Here is a 17,314-nt window from a genome sequence, read left to right as displayed (position 1 = left end):
CATGTTAAAAGAGGAGCAACAAACAGGATACACACATCCTTGCCCATTCTTATCTCCACCAGTATTTCAATTTATTTTCCATTTTTGTCAGCATTCTGAAAGATAATTCACTTCCAGAAGTCTGGCACCAAAAAAGCAATTGTCACAAAATTGCAACAAGAATAGACTAATTTTATATATATATTTTTAAACTTTCTTTAAGATATACACTCTTTCTAGGTACAGATACACTTAGTGTAGCCATGTAGTCCTTGTCCTCTATTTCATGCAATGCTGCTTTCTGGAAAGACTTTACTGCAAAGAGCTAATTTTTACCTCCTGTACAGGTCTAAGCTACATGCCTTAGAAAACATTGAATGCTGTGCTCAGTGCACCTTGGAATCAAGCAATGCTTTCATTTGTGCTTGGGCTATAAGTGCAGAATAACAAAACTAGAAGTAAAAAATCCTTCAGATTCTTTTTTTTTTTTTAATTTAACTTATCAATACTCAGCTAGGTCATATCCTAGTCAAAGTACTATATTGATTTAAAAATTCCCAAGAAAAGGACATGACTGTGCTTATGTAAGCCTGTGCTCAAATACTGACTCCAGGGTGTGCATTCTGTGCTGTCTGGTTGATTCATCAGAGCACTCAGGATGCCAAAACACTTCTCTCCTTGGTTTAAGCTGATGCTTTAGCCAAAAAGCATTGAGTTATGGAAAGACATGCTTCCTTTTTGTGTTTGGATTGGATGGTGATACAAGAGAAATGTCAACTTGTTAGACTTAATTATGACAAAATTTAGAATAAATTATGAAGCTGTCTGTACCTCTAAGTGTTTCAGACATTAATGTCTGAAGCTATTACTGGATTTTGTGAGAATGACTGCTTCTTTTATGGTTCTTTGTGCCCAAAGTGAAAAATGACATGTGTTTGGTATGGAAAGAAACATTCCCAATCAGTGTTCAAGGGGTTTGATGGTCTGTGTTTGCCATTCAGTGCCTTTCCAGAAGCTGGCATTGCAGAGGCAGTAGCTGGGACTGCTGCTAAGTCTATTCCAGAAATACTTTCATGTTCTCACCCACTGCCAGGAGCAGATAGCCACAGCTTTATTCCATGATTTGAGTCAGTGAGTCCTGATTCAATGGAGCATGGATGGCAGTTGTGTTGTAGTTAACCTTTGTCAGCTTCTGTAATGGATACTCTTTTCTTTTGTGGATGTATCTTTAAAAGCATTTTCCTAGTAATTTTCTGCCATGGGAAGGAGCCTGCCAATGTCTGTATCCTTAAAACTTCAAATCTTGTTTTAAGGCTTTAACATATTATAGCACAGAATCATATTAATGGTTTTGTTTTCTCAACCCACTTATTTAATTAACTAATACAACAGAGACATAGACACATGCTTTTATTTTCTTCATGTCCTGACTCCTTTGAGAGCCAAACCAAGTTTGGATATGGGAATCTCTCCTCCTTGTGCAGAACAAGGGGTGGAGAAATAGCTGCTGTGCAGGATGCTGCTCTGCTGGAGTTCTGATGTCCACAGTGCAGGGAGATTGAAGCTGGGGATGTGTCTAAAAAAGTGATTAAAATTGCTTTGCTCTTAATTTGTAACTGCAAGTTAGAAACCATGTTTTCTGTAGTTGGGTTTCTTGATGTTTGTGGGGTTTTTTAGCTGTGGAAGTTTTCTGGGGGGATAAAAAAAAATTAACGAGTTACTGGGTTATAATAGTTAACATCTGTTTCTTGTTTTTTTAAGAAAAAGTATTTTCACTGACTTTAGATCCTCTATTAATTTAGAATTATTGCAAAAAGCAATAGGAGAAAATTTTAAAGTTAGCTGTATGCTGAGTAAAACCACTTGAAGATGGTGAGTTTTAGAAGAGCCATGCGTTTGCAGAGATTGATAGATTGATGTTATGCAGAGCCCAGTCTGTGAAGCAGTGTACAAAGTTTCATGGGGAATATTGGTTTTAATCTTTTTTTTCTATGTGAGCTCAAGGGAATCTTCATTTTGTGGTGGCTGCTCCTACTCTGCAGTTTCCAGTTCAGCAGGGGCTGGAGTCCTGCTTGAAATGCTGCTTGGTTGTGGATCTACCAAATCATTCTAGTACCATCTATTGTTCACTTTATATTTTTATGTTCTGTCTCCAGGAAGTCTTACAGATTTTTAACTCTGTTGTTTACTCCTGGTTGGAAAGTGTCTTCCACAGATCTTTTTATGACAATGATCTGTTGCTTAACTTTTGTAAAAATCACCTTTTTAAAAACCCTCTACCCCAAATACAGAACTGACTTCACTGCCATCCTACCTATTAATCATAAATAGACAAGGGATGATAAATGCCCTTCTAGTTCATTTATCTCCAGAAAAGCTTTTTCCACATTTGACAATTTATCTGAAAGTATGTCCTTCAGTTGCTTTAATACTTTGTGGTCTGAAATGTCTTGAAGAATAATTCTAGATTCGATTCCAGCAGAATTCTCTTAATAGAGCCAATTACTTAATAAAAGCAGTAACAAAGAAGAAATTATGGCAGAGATTTTAGATTGATGTTCTGTTTACCATCAATTCTTTGAGAAATAAGAGCTTAATGCAAGATTGATTTCATTATACTGACCAAGCTTTTTCAAAAAAAAAACCACAAGTAGTTAAAAGCATTTAGGAAATAAAATTTGCCATATTTAAATGTGCCAGTTATGTGCTCAAAGCCCTACATGAAAAATTAAATTTTCAGTGTAAATGACAATCTGTCCCATTTCTAGATTTTACTGTCTGACCAATATTATACTTCTTTTAGTCTGAGAGGTAATAATAATTCATAATGCTTAGAGCAATTGGAAACAGAAACCAGTCCCTTTTAATTGTTTCCTTCCGTTGTATTTAATTCGGCTTCTCTGGATACATTAAAATTCTTGGATGATAGGTTTGCTTTCTGCTTGTTGTCTTAATAATAAAAGCTGGACCCTACAAGATGATTTAGAAAAATGGGATATTCTGAGTTTGGTTTTGTTTGAGAACCAACCAAGCTTGTAGGTGTACTTTGAGTGTCCCCTTTTCACCCCAGTGTTTTTATTAAAAATTCAGCATTCTATGGATACTTACTAATATTTAAGTGAAGTTTTAGTTTGTACACTTGTAATGTTGAAGAGAAGATTTTTGCTTGTTGTAATTTCACTGTGGCAATGCCAGTGTACCTCTTTCTCCTCCCCTTCCCACATCACTTGCTCATCTCAGGGATAGAGGGAAAACATTTCAGCCAAGAAGTGAAAACCAGCTTTGAGTTTTTCTCCCTTTGTCTAGCAAAGCCCCCAGGATCATTCACCTGATCTTTACAGCCAGCTTGCCACACAAGTCTGTGACAGAAAAGCCCCTCTCCCTGCCTTTATCCCTCTTACTGACACACATGTGAGCCTGAGGCCTTATTGGCTACAGGGTAGGAGGAGAGAACTTCCCAAAAGTTCTACATGTGTCCATTCTGTAAATGGACACATGTAGAAATTTATTGGCTTTAACAATCTGACATTTTTCCCTGTTTCTTCCTTAAAACCTCATCCTATGTGTTGCAAACGTTTCCTTGATTTAAGTAACATTGAGAAAGCTTTAACCGGGCATTAATTTAAATCCAATTTCCTGTCTCTCTTGAGGAAAAAAAGAGAGCTTTTTTTTTTTCCCTCCCTTCATTTTTTTCCCTTTTGCAGTTGAGTTTTCCCAGCCTGTGGCTGGAGGAAGCTGGGAGCAGAGCAGTTCCCACAGCCCGGGGGGCTGCGGCGCCGTTTCCGCGCGCCCCGTGAGCCCCAGCACGTACACTGAGCCAGAGCCCAGCCTGCAGGGGCACTGCACTGCACTGCACCGGGGCTGCAGCTCTGCAGGAAACCCACATTTCCCTCACATTCTTCTAGAAGTTGCCCAGAGTTTTGTTTTTCCCCTCTGTCAGAGGAGATTGTGGCTGTTGTTCATCTGAAGTCCGAGTGGCCTGGGCTGCCTGGCACAGAGCGCTGGCTCTGCGTGGAGTTCTCTGCCTTAGCAAGAACCAGCTCCAGTGTCTTGTCCAAGGCAGCTGCTGCTGCTGCTGATGACTAAATTGCTGTCAGGTGAAAGGCTGGCTCAGGTGATTGTGATCCTGCACTTCTGTCACTGGAGGTTTTAGTTTCTGCTGTTAAAACTTTGAAAGCTAAGTAAACTTCTTTGTAGCATTTACATTTTTGGAAAAAATTCTTTCACTTAGGATTTTTTTCCTGGGAAGCTGAGAAACCTCAGAGAAAAGGAAAACAGTTTTATCTCATTTGCTTCTCTTGTGTTTTGCTCCTTTGGAATGTGTTTAGAGATTGTTCACCCACAGGTGATTGTTTCATTAAATTCTGGTGTGAGTTGTTTTGTCTCTTTGGCCAGTCAGTGCCAAGCTGTGTTGGGACTCTAGAAAGAGTTATGAGTTTTCATTATTATCTTTCTAACATTGAGCAAGTATCTTTTCTGTATTCTTTAGCATAGTCTAATATAGGATTCTTTAATATAATATAGTATTATAAAGTAATAAATTAGCCTTCTGAGAGCATGAAGTCAGATGCATCATTCCTGCCTTAACTGGAAAGAAGTACTGTAGAAATGCTGTATTTCCCTGCAAATACAGTACTTCTGCTTCAGCCCAGTTTAGATATTAAAGCATATTTCTATTTCTCCATGAAAGTGTAAAAGATATATGATATATTGTTGTTACTGGTGGTTTCCTAATTAAAGTTTAAACTGACTGCTATCCACTTAGCCTCTCTAACATTGTTTGACTGCCAACAGCCAAATATACACTCATTTAAAAGGTCACTGAGGCATCTTGTTCATAACTCCTTTGGACTGGGCTGACTCTACAATAATTTATGCAGTCTCAGGAGATGCATTTACCAGTGCCACTGAGTTTCCTACGGGAGCTAAAAGATCAAGAGTGCAAGGCAGCAGTTTTCAATTTCAGTTTCAATCCCAAAGATTCTCTGCTGCTGTCAGCACTAAATCTGCTGGAACATCTTTATTTCCAAATGAAAGTTAACTTTTGTTTGTGATCTTGTTCACATCAGTTTCTACAGAGAAATGGTTTGTTTAAAAGAGAAAATACTTTTCCTCCTCATTTAGAAATTTTGTCTGGCTGTGAATATAGTAGGAGCAGAAAGTAGAATGAACATGAACAGAGAGAGGAGCACATTGTCTGATCAGGGATTGGGGGTACAAGTCTGACTTGTTTGCTTTTCTATCTTGGGGCTGTGCTGTGGAACATCAGGGTTACTCATGGCCAGGGTGGGCAACAGGATGGAGCTGTGGGACACCCTGAGGTACAGCTGTGTCATCCTCTGGATCCTGGGGATGGAAGCACTTCCATAGGTCTTACACTAGCTTTGGGTTTCAGTTGGTTTTGTTTAATCCAATTTGATTTGGCTGTTTGTTTCAATAGAAACACTAATTTAGTGTCTCCAGTGTGAATCTCTGGCCTGACAAAAATGTCTTATTCCCATGCCTCTGAAAAACTGAGGGAAATTTCACTTTTACATTTGTGTTTGTGGTACAGTTGCACCAAATCCATTACCCTCTCTAGCACAACATTTTACAGCTTTTAACACACACTCAAGCACACATTTTGCACATTTTCTTGAGGGAGGACTTAAAATTATCAGAAATTAATATATAAAATAACTGACTTTCTTATCACTATATTATTTAGTTTTCCTCTGTTAGTAGTGCAGTTCAGGGCACAGAGCTTTGATACTGGGCTGTCCACTTTCTCTGCCAATTTCTTTGAAGGTATTAAAAAGAAGTATTGCTGAATTGGTAGCCTGTAATAATTGTTAGATTATGATTTTAATATTGCTTTTATTTTTTTTCCTTCAAGAATATTGACATCACAAACTTCAGCAGCAGCTGGAATGATGGCCTGGCTTTCTGTGCAGTTCTCCACACTTACCTCCCAGCCCATATTCCCTACCAAGAGCTGAACAGCCAGGACAAGGTAAGACATTAAAAATCCCATTCCCAGGACTGCAGTGCTTTAGTTAATATGAGTTAATAAAGAGCAGTGAACTAATTTGAGTTCTAAAATCTCCAGTGTTACTAGGGTTTCCAAATCATCTCTTTGCATTCTGGTCTGCCACAGTTCCTACCTACTAATTAGCCCAGGATGTGCAATCAATGATTATAGATCCTAAAAACAAAAGATTATTTCATTAATGCATGAAGGGATTTTTTAAAATGCTTTTCAGAGAATAATCAATCTCTTTTTTAGTATTTTATAACTCAGTTGTGCTTTGCTGACAATGATATTCAGCATTATCTTCTGAACAGGTAATTAATAAATTTTTTTCTAAATTTTTGGATGATATTAAAGCACATTCATTCCTATGGCTCTTTAAAATTACTGTAGTCTAAGTATATACTCCATTTGAAGTTTAAGTAGTGGCATTAGTATGAACTTCTTAAGACCATTTTGTTATGTTTGAAATAGTATTTCCTTGTTTTCTAACATGTTTTTATATCTCATGCAGAGAAGAAATTTCACTTTGGCTTTTCAGGCAGCTGAAAGTGTTGGCATCAAGTCTACTCTGGTAAGATTTAAATGTATATTGAATTAATTATGACCCACTTATAAAAATCAAAATTACTCTATTTTGTTGTTTCAAAAGATATGGATGTTTATACTTTAAAATAGCAGCAGATGAGCTCAGCTAGAGGTTATTGCACTAAATAATGGCTGAAATGCAGACTGGTTAAGCTTTAAAAGGAAGGTTCACCAACACTTATCTCCCAATATGAAAATAAATATTAATAACAGCAGTGGATTATTTGAGAATAAGATTTCAAGAATCCATTACATCTGTCCTATCTCTGACCTACTTCTAAATTATTCAGGATTTTTTGAACTCTGGAGTTACAAATCAAGCAATGTAATTTGTTCCCTTTTCTCAGTGCAGTGTGAGAGTTGAGATTTGCCTCTTAAGTTTAGACTTTCAATTTGTCATCATTGCAAATAGTTGTAAGGTTTTTTCAGTGATGGTTTAAAAGTTGTCTTACACAAATTTCACAATAAAAGAATTAGTTTTCAGCGGTGGAGTGTTTGCTAGAACAGGAGTATTTCTGAAGGTGTGGAGTTGGGAATATCCCAAACCCTTGTGAGTGATCACAAAAACTCAGCTGAAATGGCCATTGTCAGAAATGAGATTTAAGTGATACTTTTACAACCTGAGTTCTAACAAAGCTGCCATAGTTAGCAACTAACAGTACAGCAGAGTTTTTAAAAATAACACTTTCCTTGATCTTATCAGTGCTTTTACCCCCCAGCATTGTGTTTGCTGACAATGGCAGTGCAGCTCCTGGGCTTTCGGACTCTGGCTTTGGCACTGGTTTGAGATGTGGAAGTTTTTTACCAAGTGCTGATGTAAGAATGAGATAGTGGAAAATAACTGCAGAAATCCTTGCATAACTCAGCCTTAGTCCAAATGGTTGCTGCCTGCCCTTCCTTTTTGTGATGTACTTCATTAGAGATACTCCAGACAGGCAAATTGAATGGAATCCGGTCTAAGTGCAAATTGCATCCATCTTAAGAAGTTGGTAGCTATCTGCATACCTCCATGCACAGTGTGTGTGATGGGGAGGTTTGTGCATTTTTTCTCATCCATATTACATGAGTGAGGGGCTAAGAAGGGTGTGAAACCTGCTGTATGTGAACAGGAGTGGAATGCAAGTAGAAGTTGCTCATTCTCTGAAGAAGGTGTTCAGCTTAAAGAATTCACAACTTGTTTTTTGAGTTCTGGAGATTCCTGCATCCAAAGCTTTCAAACAGGGCCTTACAGTAAGCAGAAATTACTAGGAACTGCATCACTCTGCTTTGCTTTGTACATGTGCTGAAGAGGGTAGATGAGAGTCAATTATTTATTGGTGCTTAACCTGATGGGGATTTTGAACTTTAGTTAATACTGGGCCTTGATTCTGTGGCTCACAGTTCCTGGGGAGGTTGTGTTGATTTGCAAGGCTGGTGCAGGGTTATGTGAACACTGAAGTCTGACTGTTGTACCAGCTGTGCTCAGTGGGGCACAGCTTGAGCATGCACAGCATCAGGCATTTCAGTCTTAAGTCAACAAAAGAACTGTCTACAGATGTGCCATTCATTACATTTTGTAAGTAATACCAAGATATATGGAAGAAAATAGAGCTTTCTTCATCAGTGCTTTAAATGGTGGAAACTTGACAGATTTACCATTCCCAGGAATGTGTGAAAACACTGCCACGTTGCTCTCAGGGTTCCCATTCCTGCTTTTGACCAGTGTGTTTTCTGTGACAGGACATCAATGAAATGGTGCGAACCGAGCGGCCAGACTGGCAGAATGTCATGCTGTATGTTACAGCAATTTACAAATACTTTGAAACCTGAACCCCAGTCATTCAGCAGATCCATGGGATACAGCCAACGTGAGCTACCAGATGGAAATCTTACCGAAATGCTAATCCCCATTTCACTCAAAACTGGCAACATTTGAGTCCCCTCAAACTTCAGTGACACTATCCTGGATTGCCTCAGATTGCTTCAGCTACTAAGCATGGGAACAACTGTTTAAAAGTAAGAACTTGTTGCCACAGTGCTTGGAATAACCCAAGTTATTAAGCTATTCAGATTAATTATGTAGCCTAAAGAGCCTGAACTACTTCTGTGCTGCCTTTCCAGTCAGACTTCCTGAAGCTTTCTTTGCTGGGAGAGTGTGATGAATGCTTCCTCTGGCATATAGGAGACTGAATGTACAGATAAAGCTTTGAGAAGGAAAAGGATAACATGGCATCATATCACTGAACTTTCTGTAGCATCCTGATTTCACAGACTCTGAATATTCTACCCACAGCATATGGCAGCCCCATACAGTAGAGTTCTTAATGGTAACTTAGTTACTGTACAGCTATTTTCCATCCTTTAAAATGTGCACAATATTCTAGGAAAACAAGCTTTGATTCCATAATGACAAATTGAGGGGAAAAGTGCTCTTGATACCTCGAAAAATCTGGCACAGAAGAAGTCTTCATTCTAAAGCTTCATTATAAGCCTACCTCTGTCACAGTGATGTGGCTTTCATCTTTATCTTATGGATTGTAAAGACTAGCACATGCAGCTCCTGGCTTTCAGGGTACACTACACTTCAAGGAATCTGTGCAAAGTCCCTGTGCTTCCACTCTAACAGCAATGAATCAATGATCAGCCCTTGTCTGGCTTGTTCCTTGCTCTCTTCCTGTTTGCCAGTGCAGCCAGCCCGGGCTGTGCCCTCAGCAATAGGAGCTCACGTCGGGGATGGCTGTGGTGGAGCTCTGCAGCTGGGACAGCATTTCCTCTGCAGGGGAGATACTCTCAGTAAGATGTAATAATGAAGTAGTTTGTCTCAAAATCCAGCTTTGCCATGTTTCCTGTGTGTTTTTCCTTGGTCTTGCACATCCTCATCTGAGTGACGGGAGGTGAGATGTTCTCTGGGAAGGACTCTGGAGGAACTGATGCAATGTGTGTCCACCCAGCCATCTCAAATACTGCGTGGAAATGACTCACTGTCACAAGGAAGGAATTGAGAAACTTCAGTCTGCTCAACTTCTTTTTCTTTCTGAAAATGTACCTGAATTCATTTAGCAGCTCTTGGGCAAAAGAGTTTAAGTGCCTTAGCTATCACTGAGTTGATAGGTGCTGGCACTTCAGGGCCTGCTGGGGAATGTTAATGGCTCCCAATGGTTTCGTGGCTCCATTTGTCACGAGCTGTTTGTTGTAATCTTGTTTGTCAAATCCAAGGCAGACTTCACTCTGTCATTGCTTCTGCCTCTTGCTTTTCTGAACACTGACCAGCAGTTCAGCCATGGAGCATCTCATTAATATTAAGCAGAAGCCAGCTTGAGCAGTGGGTTCTGTAACAGCTGCTATTTATAAGCACAGGCTCTTTCAGCAGTAACCCCATTGTAAAGAAATGAAATCTGTTCTATGGTGCTCTTACGACTGTTAAGGACAGTTTGAATGTCATAGATGTTAACCCAGTGAATGCAGCTGTGCTTGGCATCTGTGAAACTTCTTCATGGTAAAAAAGCACAGATTTAACTCAATAGTGTTGCCAAATCCAAAACCCCCTCATCTGAAGAACATAGCCCATGTGAAGAGTAATAATTCAGCATGTCTCTAGCATTGTATAACAGAACACATTTACACTGATATGTGCCTGTGAGAATTCTGAAACTTTGCAAAATAACTGCTTAACCTGTGCTGAGGGCCTTTGGAGAAGTTTTCAGAGCAGTGGTGTCTCAAACATTCTTGCAGCTCTTTAGAACTAGAAGTAGAGACCCTCAGATTATTAACTGGTGCATTTGAGGAGCCAGCATAATCTAAAGACAATTGTTACAAGCGAGGTTTCAAGTGAAAGATCTTCATTAATAGATTTTAATAAAAGTCTGAAATGCATTTTCCTCTCCTCTGTATTTCTTCAATATTTTTTTTTTTTACTTCATTAGTTTCAATAAGAATAGTCTTAGTGGAAAATTCACATTAGTGCTGTCTTGCTTTCTATCTCCTATTATTAAATTCCAGATTTTGCCAATCAGTGTTTTAAAACCCTTCTGTTTATCCTCTGAACTGATATCCTTATCTATGATTGTCTTATTCATTGCCTTAGAGTTAAAAAAATAATATTTTTCTAATGAAAAGGATAGCATTTCTTGATCTAAATTCACTCATCACCTGTTTTGGTGAGGTAATTCGAGCTTTGAGCTGATTTTTTTTTCTGTCATCTTCATTTACCTGGAATGTTGTCAGAGTCCTTAACTGCAAAAACCCTGAAAGTGTCACCACTTGTCAAAGGAGAAATCATGTTTGCCAGATCCCTTCTGTTAAAACATGAACTGCTGGTTTTCAGAAAGGAAGAGAGAGAAAAGCTCTCAGTAATTATAATAGGGATCTTGTTATGAACTTCAGAGCTCTGTGAACTTCTTCTTGGTGTGCTCTGTCTGATAAAACTCTGTGAGTCCAGCCCAGGAGCCCTGGGCTTCAGGAAGAGGTTTCTGTGTCCTGATGCATCTGATCCTCAGTGTGTCAGGTGCTGCACAGCTGCCCCTGAAGGGAATGGAGCAATGGAAGAGCACAGCAAGCACAATGTCCTGCTGCACTCCACAGTGGGGCTTCTTCTGAAGGGTCAAACCACACTCAGTTGCTCCAGAGGAAAAACAGCAGTAGCCCTTCTGGATGTGGAATAAATATACTGTTGTGTTTCTGTTCATAGTTAATCCTCAAACAGCCTGGGTTTTGTTCATGTCAAGTGAAGTTTATGATGACTTACTTCCCTTTTAATCCAGCAGATATTTCTGAATGTACTGAAAATGTGTTGTCATCTATTTATATTTTCTATGTGCCTTGCAAAAGCCTGTGCTGTGGAACATCAGGGTTACTCATGGCCAGGGTAGGCAACAGGATGGAGCTGTGGGACACCCTGAGGTACAGCTGTGTCATCCTGTGGATGGAAGCACTTCCATAGGTCTTACACTAGCTTTGGGTTTCAGTTGGTTTTGTTTAATCCAGTTTGATTTGGCTGTTTGTTTCAATAGAAACATTAATTTAGTATCTCCAGTGTGAATCTCTGTACCTCACAAAAATGTCTTATTCCTATGCCTCTGAAAAACTGAGGGAAATTTTCACTTTAAAATTTGTGTTTGTGGATAGTTTCTCCAGAATATGGCATATAATTGTGACATTGCAATTTAAAGGTAGATTTTTGTCTCTCTTGCATAAAATATATTCTTTGAGTTACATGTAATGTTTCTGATAATTTTTGTCTCCAATTTTATGAAATATTTCCACTGTTTGTGTTTTTCTGTAATGTCCATCATCATGTCTTAGAAGGCCCTTAATTTGCCAGAGCTAAATGAACTCTGCTTTAATTTATTGGTGTAAACTCTGTCCATGTCCTGGCAGAGGGGGTGCTCTGGTTTCAGGTGCATGAGGAGAAATGGATTGCAGCCCTCCTGTCATGGTGCAGTGCTTTGAGCTGCTGAGGCTCTGCCTTGGGAATGCTCTAGCTGTGGCATTGAGGGCTCATTTCCCTTCCTGATCTCACTGTTAAGTTTTAGCTATTTTTGCAGTCTCAGCACTCCAGACATTTGGATTCTTTTGCATCACCACAAGATGACTTTCACTCCGTTCTGTTTCTGTACAGATTTGGCCCAGGGCACAGTTTTTATTCCAGCCTAGTTTTGGCCCAGGTTATTTGGGAAGCTGGAGATTTGGAGAACTTGTGGATGTTTTTCTTCCTGCCTGTACCTGCTCTGGGGACACTGCCTGCTGTTCAGGTGGTGTGTGACAGTTCCTTCCAAAGGCTGAAGTGAAAGTTACACCTCTCAACTGTGTTCCTGTGACTCCTGTGGTGACTTCACTTCTTGTTTGCCTCTTGCAACTAACACAGCCCCAAGCAGGAGCTCCTAAGGGGCAAAATTCCTCTGGCAAGGAATCCAGCTGTACATCTTCCTGCTGCTTTCTGCCTACTGTGGGTTGTGCAGAGGTGGTGTAGAAAGAGAACCTTGAAAAAGTCATGTTCATGGATGGGCTGAGTTAACTATCCTTTGTTTGTGGTCCTTCCCTAGACTTGGTACATATTTATTTCTGTTTGGTTTTTATGTTCTGTGAGCTCTGTTTCTGCAACTCCTTCCTTTAAGCTGCCATTAGTGTGTCCCTGTCTTTAGGCTGATCTGAACCAGTTGGAGACATGGTGCAAGGGCTATTAAAGTGTCATGGTCAGGGACATGGCACTGTGCTTTCCCCACTTAGTGTGTGTTGGCTGGCAAAACACAGACAGCTAAATACATCCAATTGTCCCTGTTTAGAAAGGTATTTTTATTAGTGTTCCTGCTTTCACAGGAGAGGGCCTGGATGGGTTTTAAATTACTGTGTGGCTTGCTGTGTCCCTCCTTCATCTAATGTTCTTCTGTTGTGTTCCCTGATGTCAGAATCAGCCTTGTAGTGCACTCTATAATTATCTAACCCAAGATGTTAAGCATCTGGAGTATGTAGCAAGTATGCTGTGGGTAATTAATGCTGAATAACTTTAAAGGTCGAGGTTTGTACAGTTCTGATTTCTGTTAATTGATACAAATATTTTTTTCTTTGTGTTTTTGCTACACGTGCCACTTGTTTGGGTGCAACACCCTTGAACTTGGTTTGACTGTCCTGATCTCCTGGAGCTGATTCATTCTGGGATGTTAGAATTATTTCCTCCCAATGAAGCTGTAGTAAAACCTATGAATACCAGATGACTTCCTTCCAAGTGACATTAGCTTTCGCTTGGAATATTCCTTACCCAAAGGCCACTGCCTGCCTCAGAGCTGCATGTAAGCTTCCCATCAGTCCCAGCAGCACCTGGGGATGCAGAGCAGGAGGGTAAACTTCTGGCAGAATATTACAGCAGCCTGATGCAATTAAGCTGGTTTCATTTTAATCCCCTATTTTCAGGGGTATTCAGTTTAGGCAAAATCATTTACTGAAAGCTGAAATGTGGCCTGTTAGTTCTCCACTGGGAAGTATGCTTCTGTCTAATAATATTTTTATGAGATTGTATTTATGGAAATGGAAAGAAAAATGTCATAAAGCTACTTCTGTTGCACTTTTCTAAGGCTTTTGTATTTTGCATAGTTCTAGAACATGAGGAAGTTGCTTGGGGAAGTCAAGGCTTGGAACCTGCTCTGCCCCAGCACAGGAATGTGTGATGTGCATTTCACCTGGTGATCCACATTATTTTAATTGCATGTCACTGATGTATTTGTATGGCACTGAGGGAGCCCAGCAGACACTTCCTGCTGCACAGGAGCCATTGGCAGTCCCAGCTCCACAGTTCATGAGCTGACCTGTTCTGACTGGGGGCTGCACTTGCAATAATGGAATAGTCCATTTTTGATTCTGAGCTCTTTCAACAAATGAGAAAAAAGGGGCTCTTCTCTTTTTTTTTTTTTTTTTTTTGTTCGTTCCATTGTTGAAATTTCTCTGGAGGCTTTTAATGGTTTCCAATTACTGCATATGTTCATTTAGAATGGTTACTTGGAAATCAGTTCATCTAGGAGGGCACAAATACATGTAACATTCTCAAGTAATTAATCCTTGTAACTTACAACATTTCACTTTGATAGAAACTTTTGGTTTTATGTGTATTGTAAGGTTAATTTTTCTGTCTATAAGTAGCACTTTTATATGTATCTGAAGGGTTTTTTTGAACAGAAATGTGTTTTTTCTGTATATTATCTAATGGGAAGAAAATATAACACTACTAAACAAGGCATAGAGTAGTTTGCCTCCAGACTGTAAGTTCACTTTAGGTCAGTAATGATCAGGAGTTGTTCAGAGTATCTGAAATAAATCAGTGATCCCATTTACTGCTGGACAGATCTCCTGATCAAACCCAGAAGGGCATTAATTGGTACCCTGCTCCTCTTGGAGGGTACTCCCAGTTCAGATGTGAGGCAGAACTGACAGAAGTGCGAGGAATTTTGGACTTGGTGGAAGAACGGAATTTTATTGATGCCTCAGTCTGACTTCACAGCACTCTGCTGGATAAGGACTAACCTTGTTTGAGATGACACTGCAGCCAGTAATGCTATCTCCTAAGTAGCTAATTTAAAGCTCCCTTTCCATGGCCATTAAAGATGATATAAAACCCTGTGATTCTAAAAGCTCTTCTCATCCTCCCAGCTTTTCTGATTTGTATTGGTTTTACTCTTCCCTGGAACACAGCTGTTGTGTGTCAGTCTGTGTATGGGTTTAGAGATTCCTCCAGACAAGTGCAAGTACTTTGCTATTTTCCAGAACCCTTTTGAATAGTTTGCACATATCTTACATAGAGAGAGGCTTTGCATAAATGTACAGATGTACCCACATGTGTAAATGTGTGTGCAGATAGGTGCTCCTGCAGTTCTGATAACATGGAACGTGTTTCAACAAGTGCTTATGTCTTGGATGCTTAGGCTGGTGTATTAGTGTAGATATTTCAATGGCAAAGAGGAAAAACCATGTTGTTTGCTTCTGGTTAGAGCTGAGAACTACAGCTCTGAGGGAAATTTGAATGAGTGTTCCAGTTGTATTTCACCCTGTTTGTGGTTTGAAAGACACAAGTTGGTCATGATTGCAACTTGAGAAGTCAGCAAGCCTGTGTTAAGCTAAACCTTTTGGAGGACCCACTATGCTTCAGTTTGCAAGGACCACTAGAGACCTGGGCATTTACTTTCTCCATGATGTATTCTGTACGAGTATTTAGTATGTATGCCTTCAATTTGCCAATGTTGCCATGTTTTCTTCTTAATTATTCATGAAATAAAGGTTGCAAATAGGAGCATGTGTGTTTGTTTTCTTGGGTGAAGGCCTGCACAAGGGGCTGCCCTCAGGCTGGCCCTGGCACTGTTTGCTCAGGAGTGTTGGGGGAAGCAGTGCTCAGGTGAGGAGTGTGTGCCAAGGCCTTGTGTGCACACAGCCTCAGGATTTTTTGGGAATCATATCTCTCTTGGGATACCAGCAGCCTCTGCCCCCAAAGGGCTTTAGGTGATAAGACAGTGAATAGCCCAGATAAGAGGGACATGTTTAAGGCATCTGCTCAGCCTGTGTTGTTCTAGAGAAGGAAGTTGCAGAGAATATGTTCAGTTCAGGCAACTTCTGTAATACATTGCAGGGTCAGAATTACTTAAATGCTGCTTAGCCCAACCCAAGTGAGGCAATTGTGTGCTCACCCCCTCTCTGTCCCTAAAGGAGCTGGGCTGGAGAGAAGTTGGGGGCTTAATCTCTAGAACAGTTCAGACTATTTAAAGCAGAAGCCTAAACACAAATTTTTCCAGGTGAAAATAAAGCTTAGAACACCTTAAAGCTGGTTTGGTCTCAAATTGTCCTGGATGGTAACTGTTAACAACTGCTGGTTTAGTTTCAAGTGTTCTGGAATAAATTGGATCCAGAGGTTTGGATTGAGCTCCTAATTATTGTAAATATTGTTCTGAAAAGCACTGGCTGGGGTAGGTATTTTAATTTTACTCTTTTTTTTTGAGACTTTGTGTGCTGTATTCTGACTGTTCAGCAATCCAGAAAAATCTTTGTCTCAATAATGTTATTCTGCAAGAAAGTGTCTTGTTTCTCCTTTCTGGAGGTGAAATATTCTCCCTGAGAACTCCTTGCAGTCCTGCCTGCAGTGTCTGGAGCTGCTGGAGGTGTGTGGTTTAAGAACATGCCTGATTTAAGAAAACATTTAAGTTCTTAAAATGGATTTATATCCTGTTTCTAATAATTCTCTTGCAAATAAATGTTGCAGAAGTGTATTTTGTAGACTCATGTCAGAAAATAGATGTTCTTTTCTGTAGCAAGCACATGGCAGCTCCATGGGAGGGGCTGCTCCATGTGCAGTGGGCACCTGGATGCAGGACATGGCCAGGCCTGAGGGGTGCTAAAACTGCAGGGTCTGCACAGTCTGTAGGGCTGCAACTTTTCTTTCCCATATCCACTGAAATAAAATTCCTCCACCAGAGTGTTTTCATGGATTGCCTTCCAAGCTGTCACTAAAAAATTTTGTTAAAAATGTGAAGCCAGCTCCATAAGTGTGTCTAAGTTGAATATAATAAAATTGGTTCATTAATTTTTAAGATCTTGACTGTAATGAAAAGCTGCAGCTATATGGAACAGTGAAATAAATACCTCAGAAGCAACAGCATTGTAATATTCCATTGTGTTAAATCACAGAACCTGATAGTGGAGTCATGGCTTTTCTGCAGTTAAATTCTGTGGAGGAACTAGGTTAACAACAGAGACCCTCTGCTGAAATTGTTAAATTCTGTGAATAGCAACACAGACCCTCTGCTGAAATTGTTAAATTCTGTGGATAGCAACACAGACCTTCTACTGAAATTGTTAAATTCTGTGGATAGGAACACAGACCTTCTACTGAAATTGTGCTAAAGGGTTTCACAATTGCTTTGATCAACAGAGGAGACTTGGATTAAATCATGTCTGCTGCAGAATTCTGCAAAGGGCAGAGATCAGAGGAGCTCACAAGAGGTGCATTATTGCCACACATAATTATTTTAGGGGGGGACCCTTATCCCTGAAAGTTAACTCCTTTCTAAACTTTTAGGAAGCTATTTACAGCCAGTAGCTACTGGAAGAACTTAAAAAGCCAACAAAAAGGGAGCTGGGTTCTGTGTCCCTCTGAGCCACTCACTCAGTGCTTGGTCTGTGATGTTTTTTCATCACTGTCTTTCCTTGAGCCCAGCATTTCATGTTGAGATGTTCTCATCTCTCAAGCTGCTTTTCTTTTTCATCCTCACTACTAAAGGCTGAGTG

General features: G+C 39.9%; 1 protein-coding gene across 4 annotated transcripts in view; it reads left to right on the top strand.

Moving 5' to 3' along the window:
- Positions 1 to 15,329, top strand: part of SPECC1L (sperm antigen with calponin homology and coiled-coil domains 1 like) — a 63,925-nt gene extending 48,596 nt beyond the window's left edge. For all 4 annotated transcript variants that reach the window (XM_059863519.1, XM_059863521.1, XM_059863522.1 and 1 more), the window contains 3 exons: positions 5,855 to 5,971; positions 6,504 to 6,563; positions 8,297 to 15,329. In XM_059863519.1, the coding sequence (XP_059719502.1) occupies positions 5,855 to 5,971; positions 6,504 to 6,563; positions 8,297 to 8,386 (267 nt within the window). In that variant the 3' untranslated portion in view covers positions 8,387 to 15,329. The remainder of the gene's footprint in view (positions 1 to 5,854; positions 5,972 to 6,503; positions 6,564 to 8,296) is intronic.
- The last annotated feature ends 1,985 nt before the right edge of the window (positions 15,330 to 17,314 follow it).

The sequence above is a fragment of the Haemorhous mexicanus genome, chromosome 19 (genome assembly GCF_027477595.1).
Source record: "Haemorhous mexicanus isolate bHaeMex1 chromosome 19, bHaeMex1.pri, whole genome shotgun sequence".
NCBI lineage: Eukaryota > Metazoa > Chordata > Aves > Passeriformes > Fringillidae > Haemorhous > Haemorhous mexicanus.
Note: the sequence above shows the minus strand (reverse complement) of the source record. Positions and strands in the feature narration are given on the sequence as shown.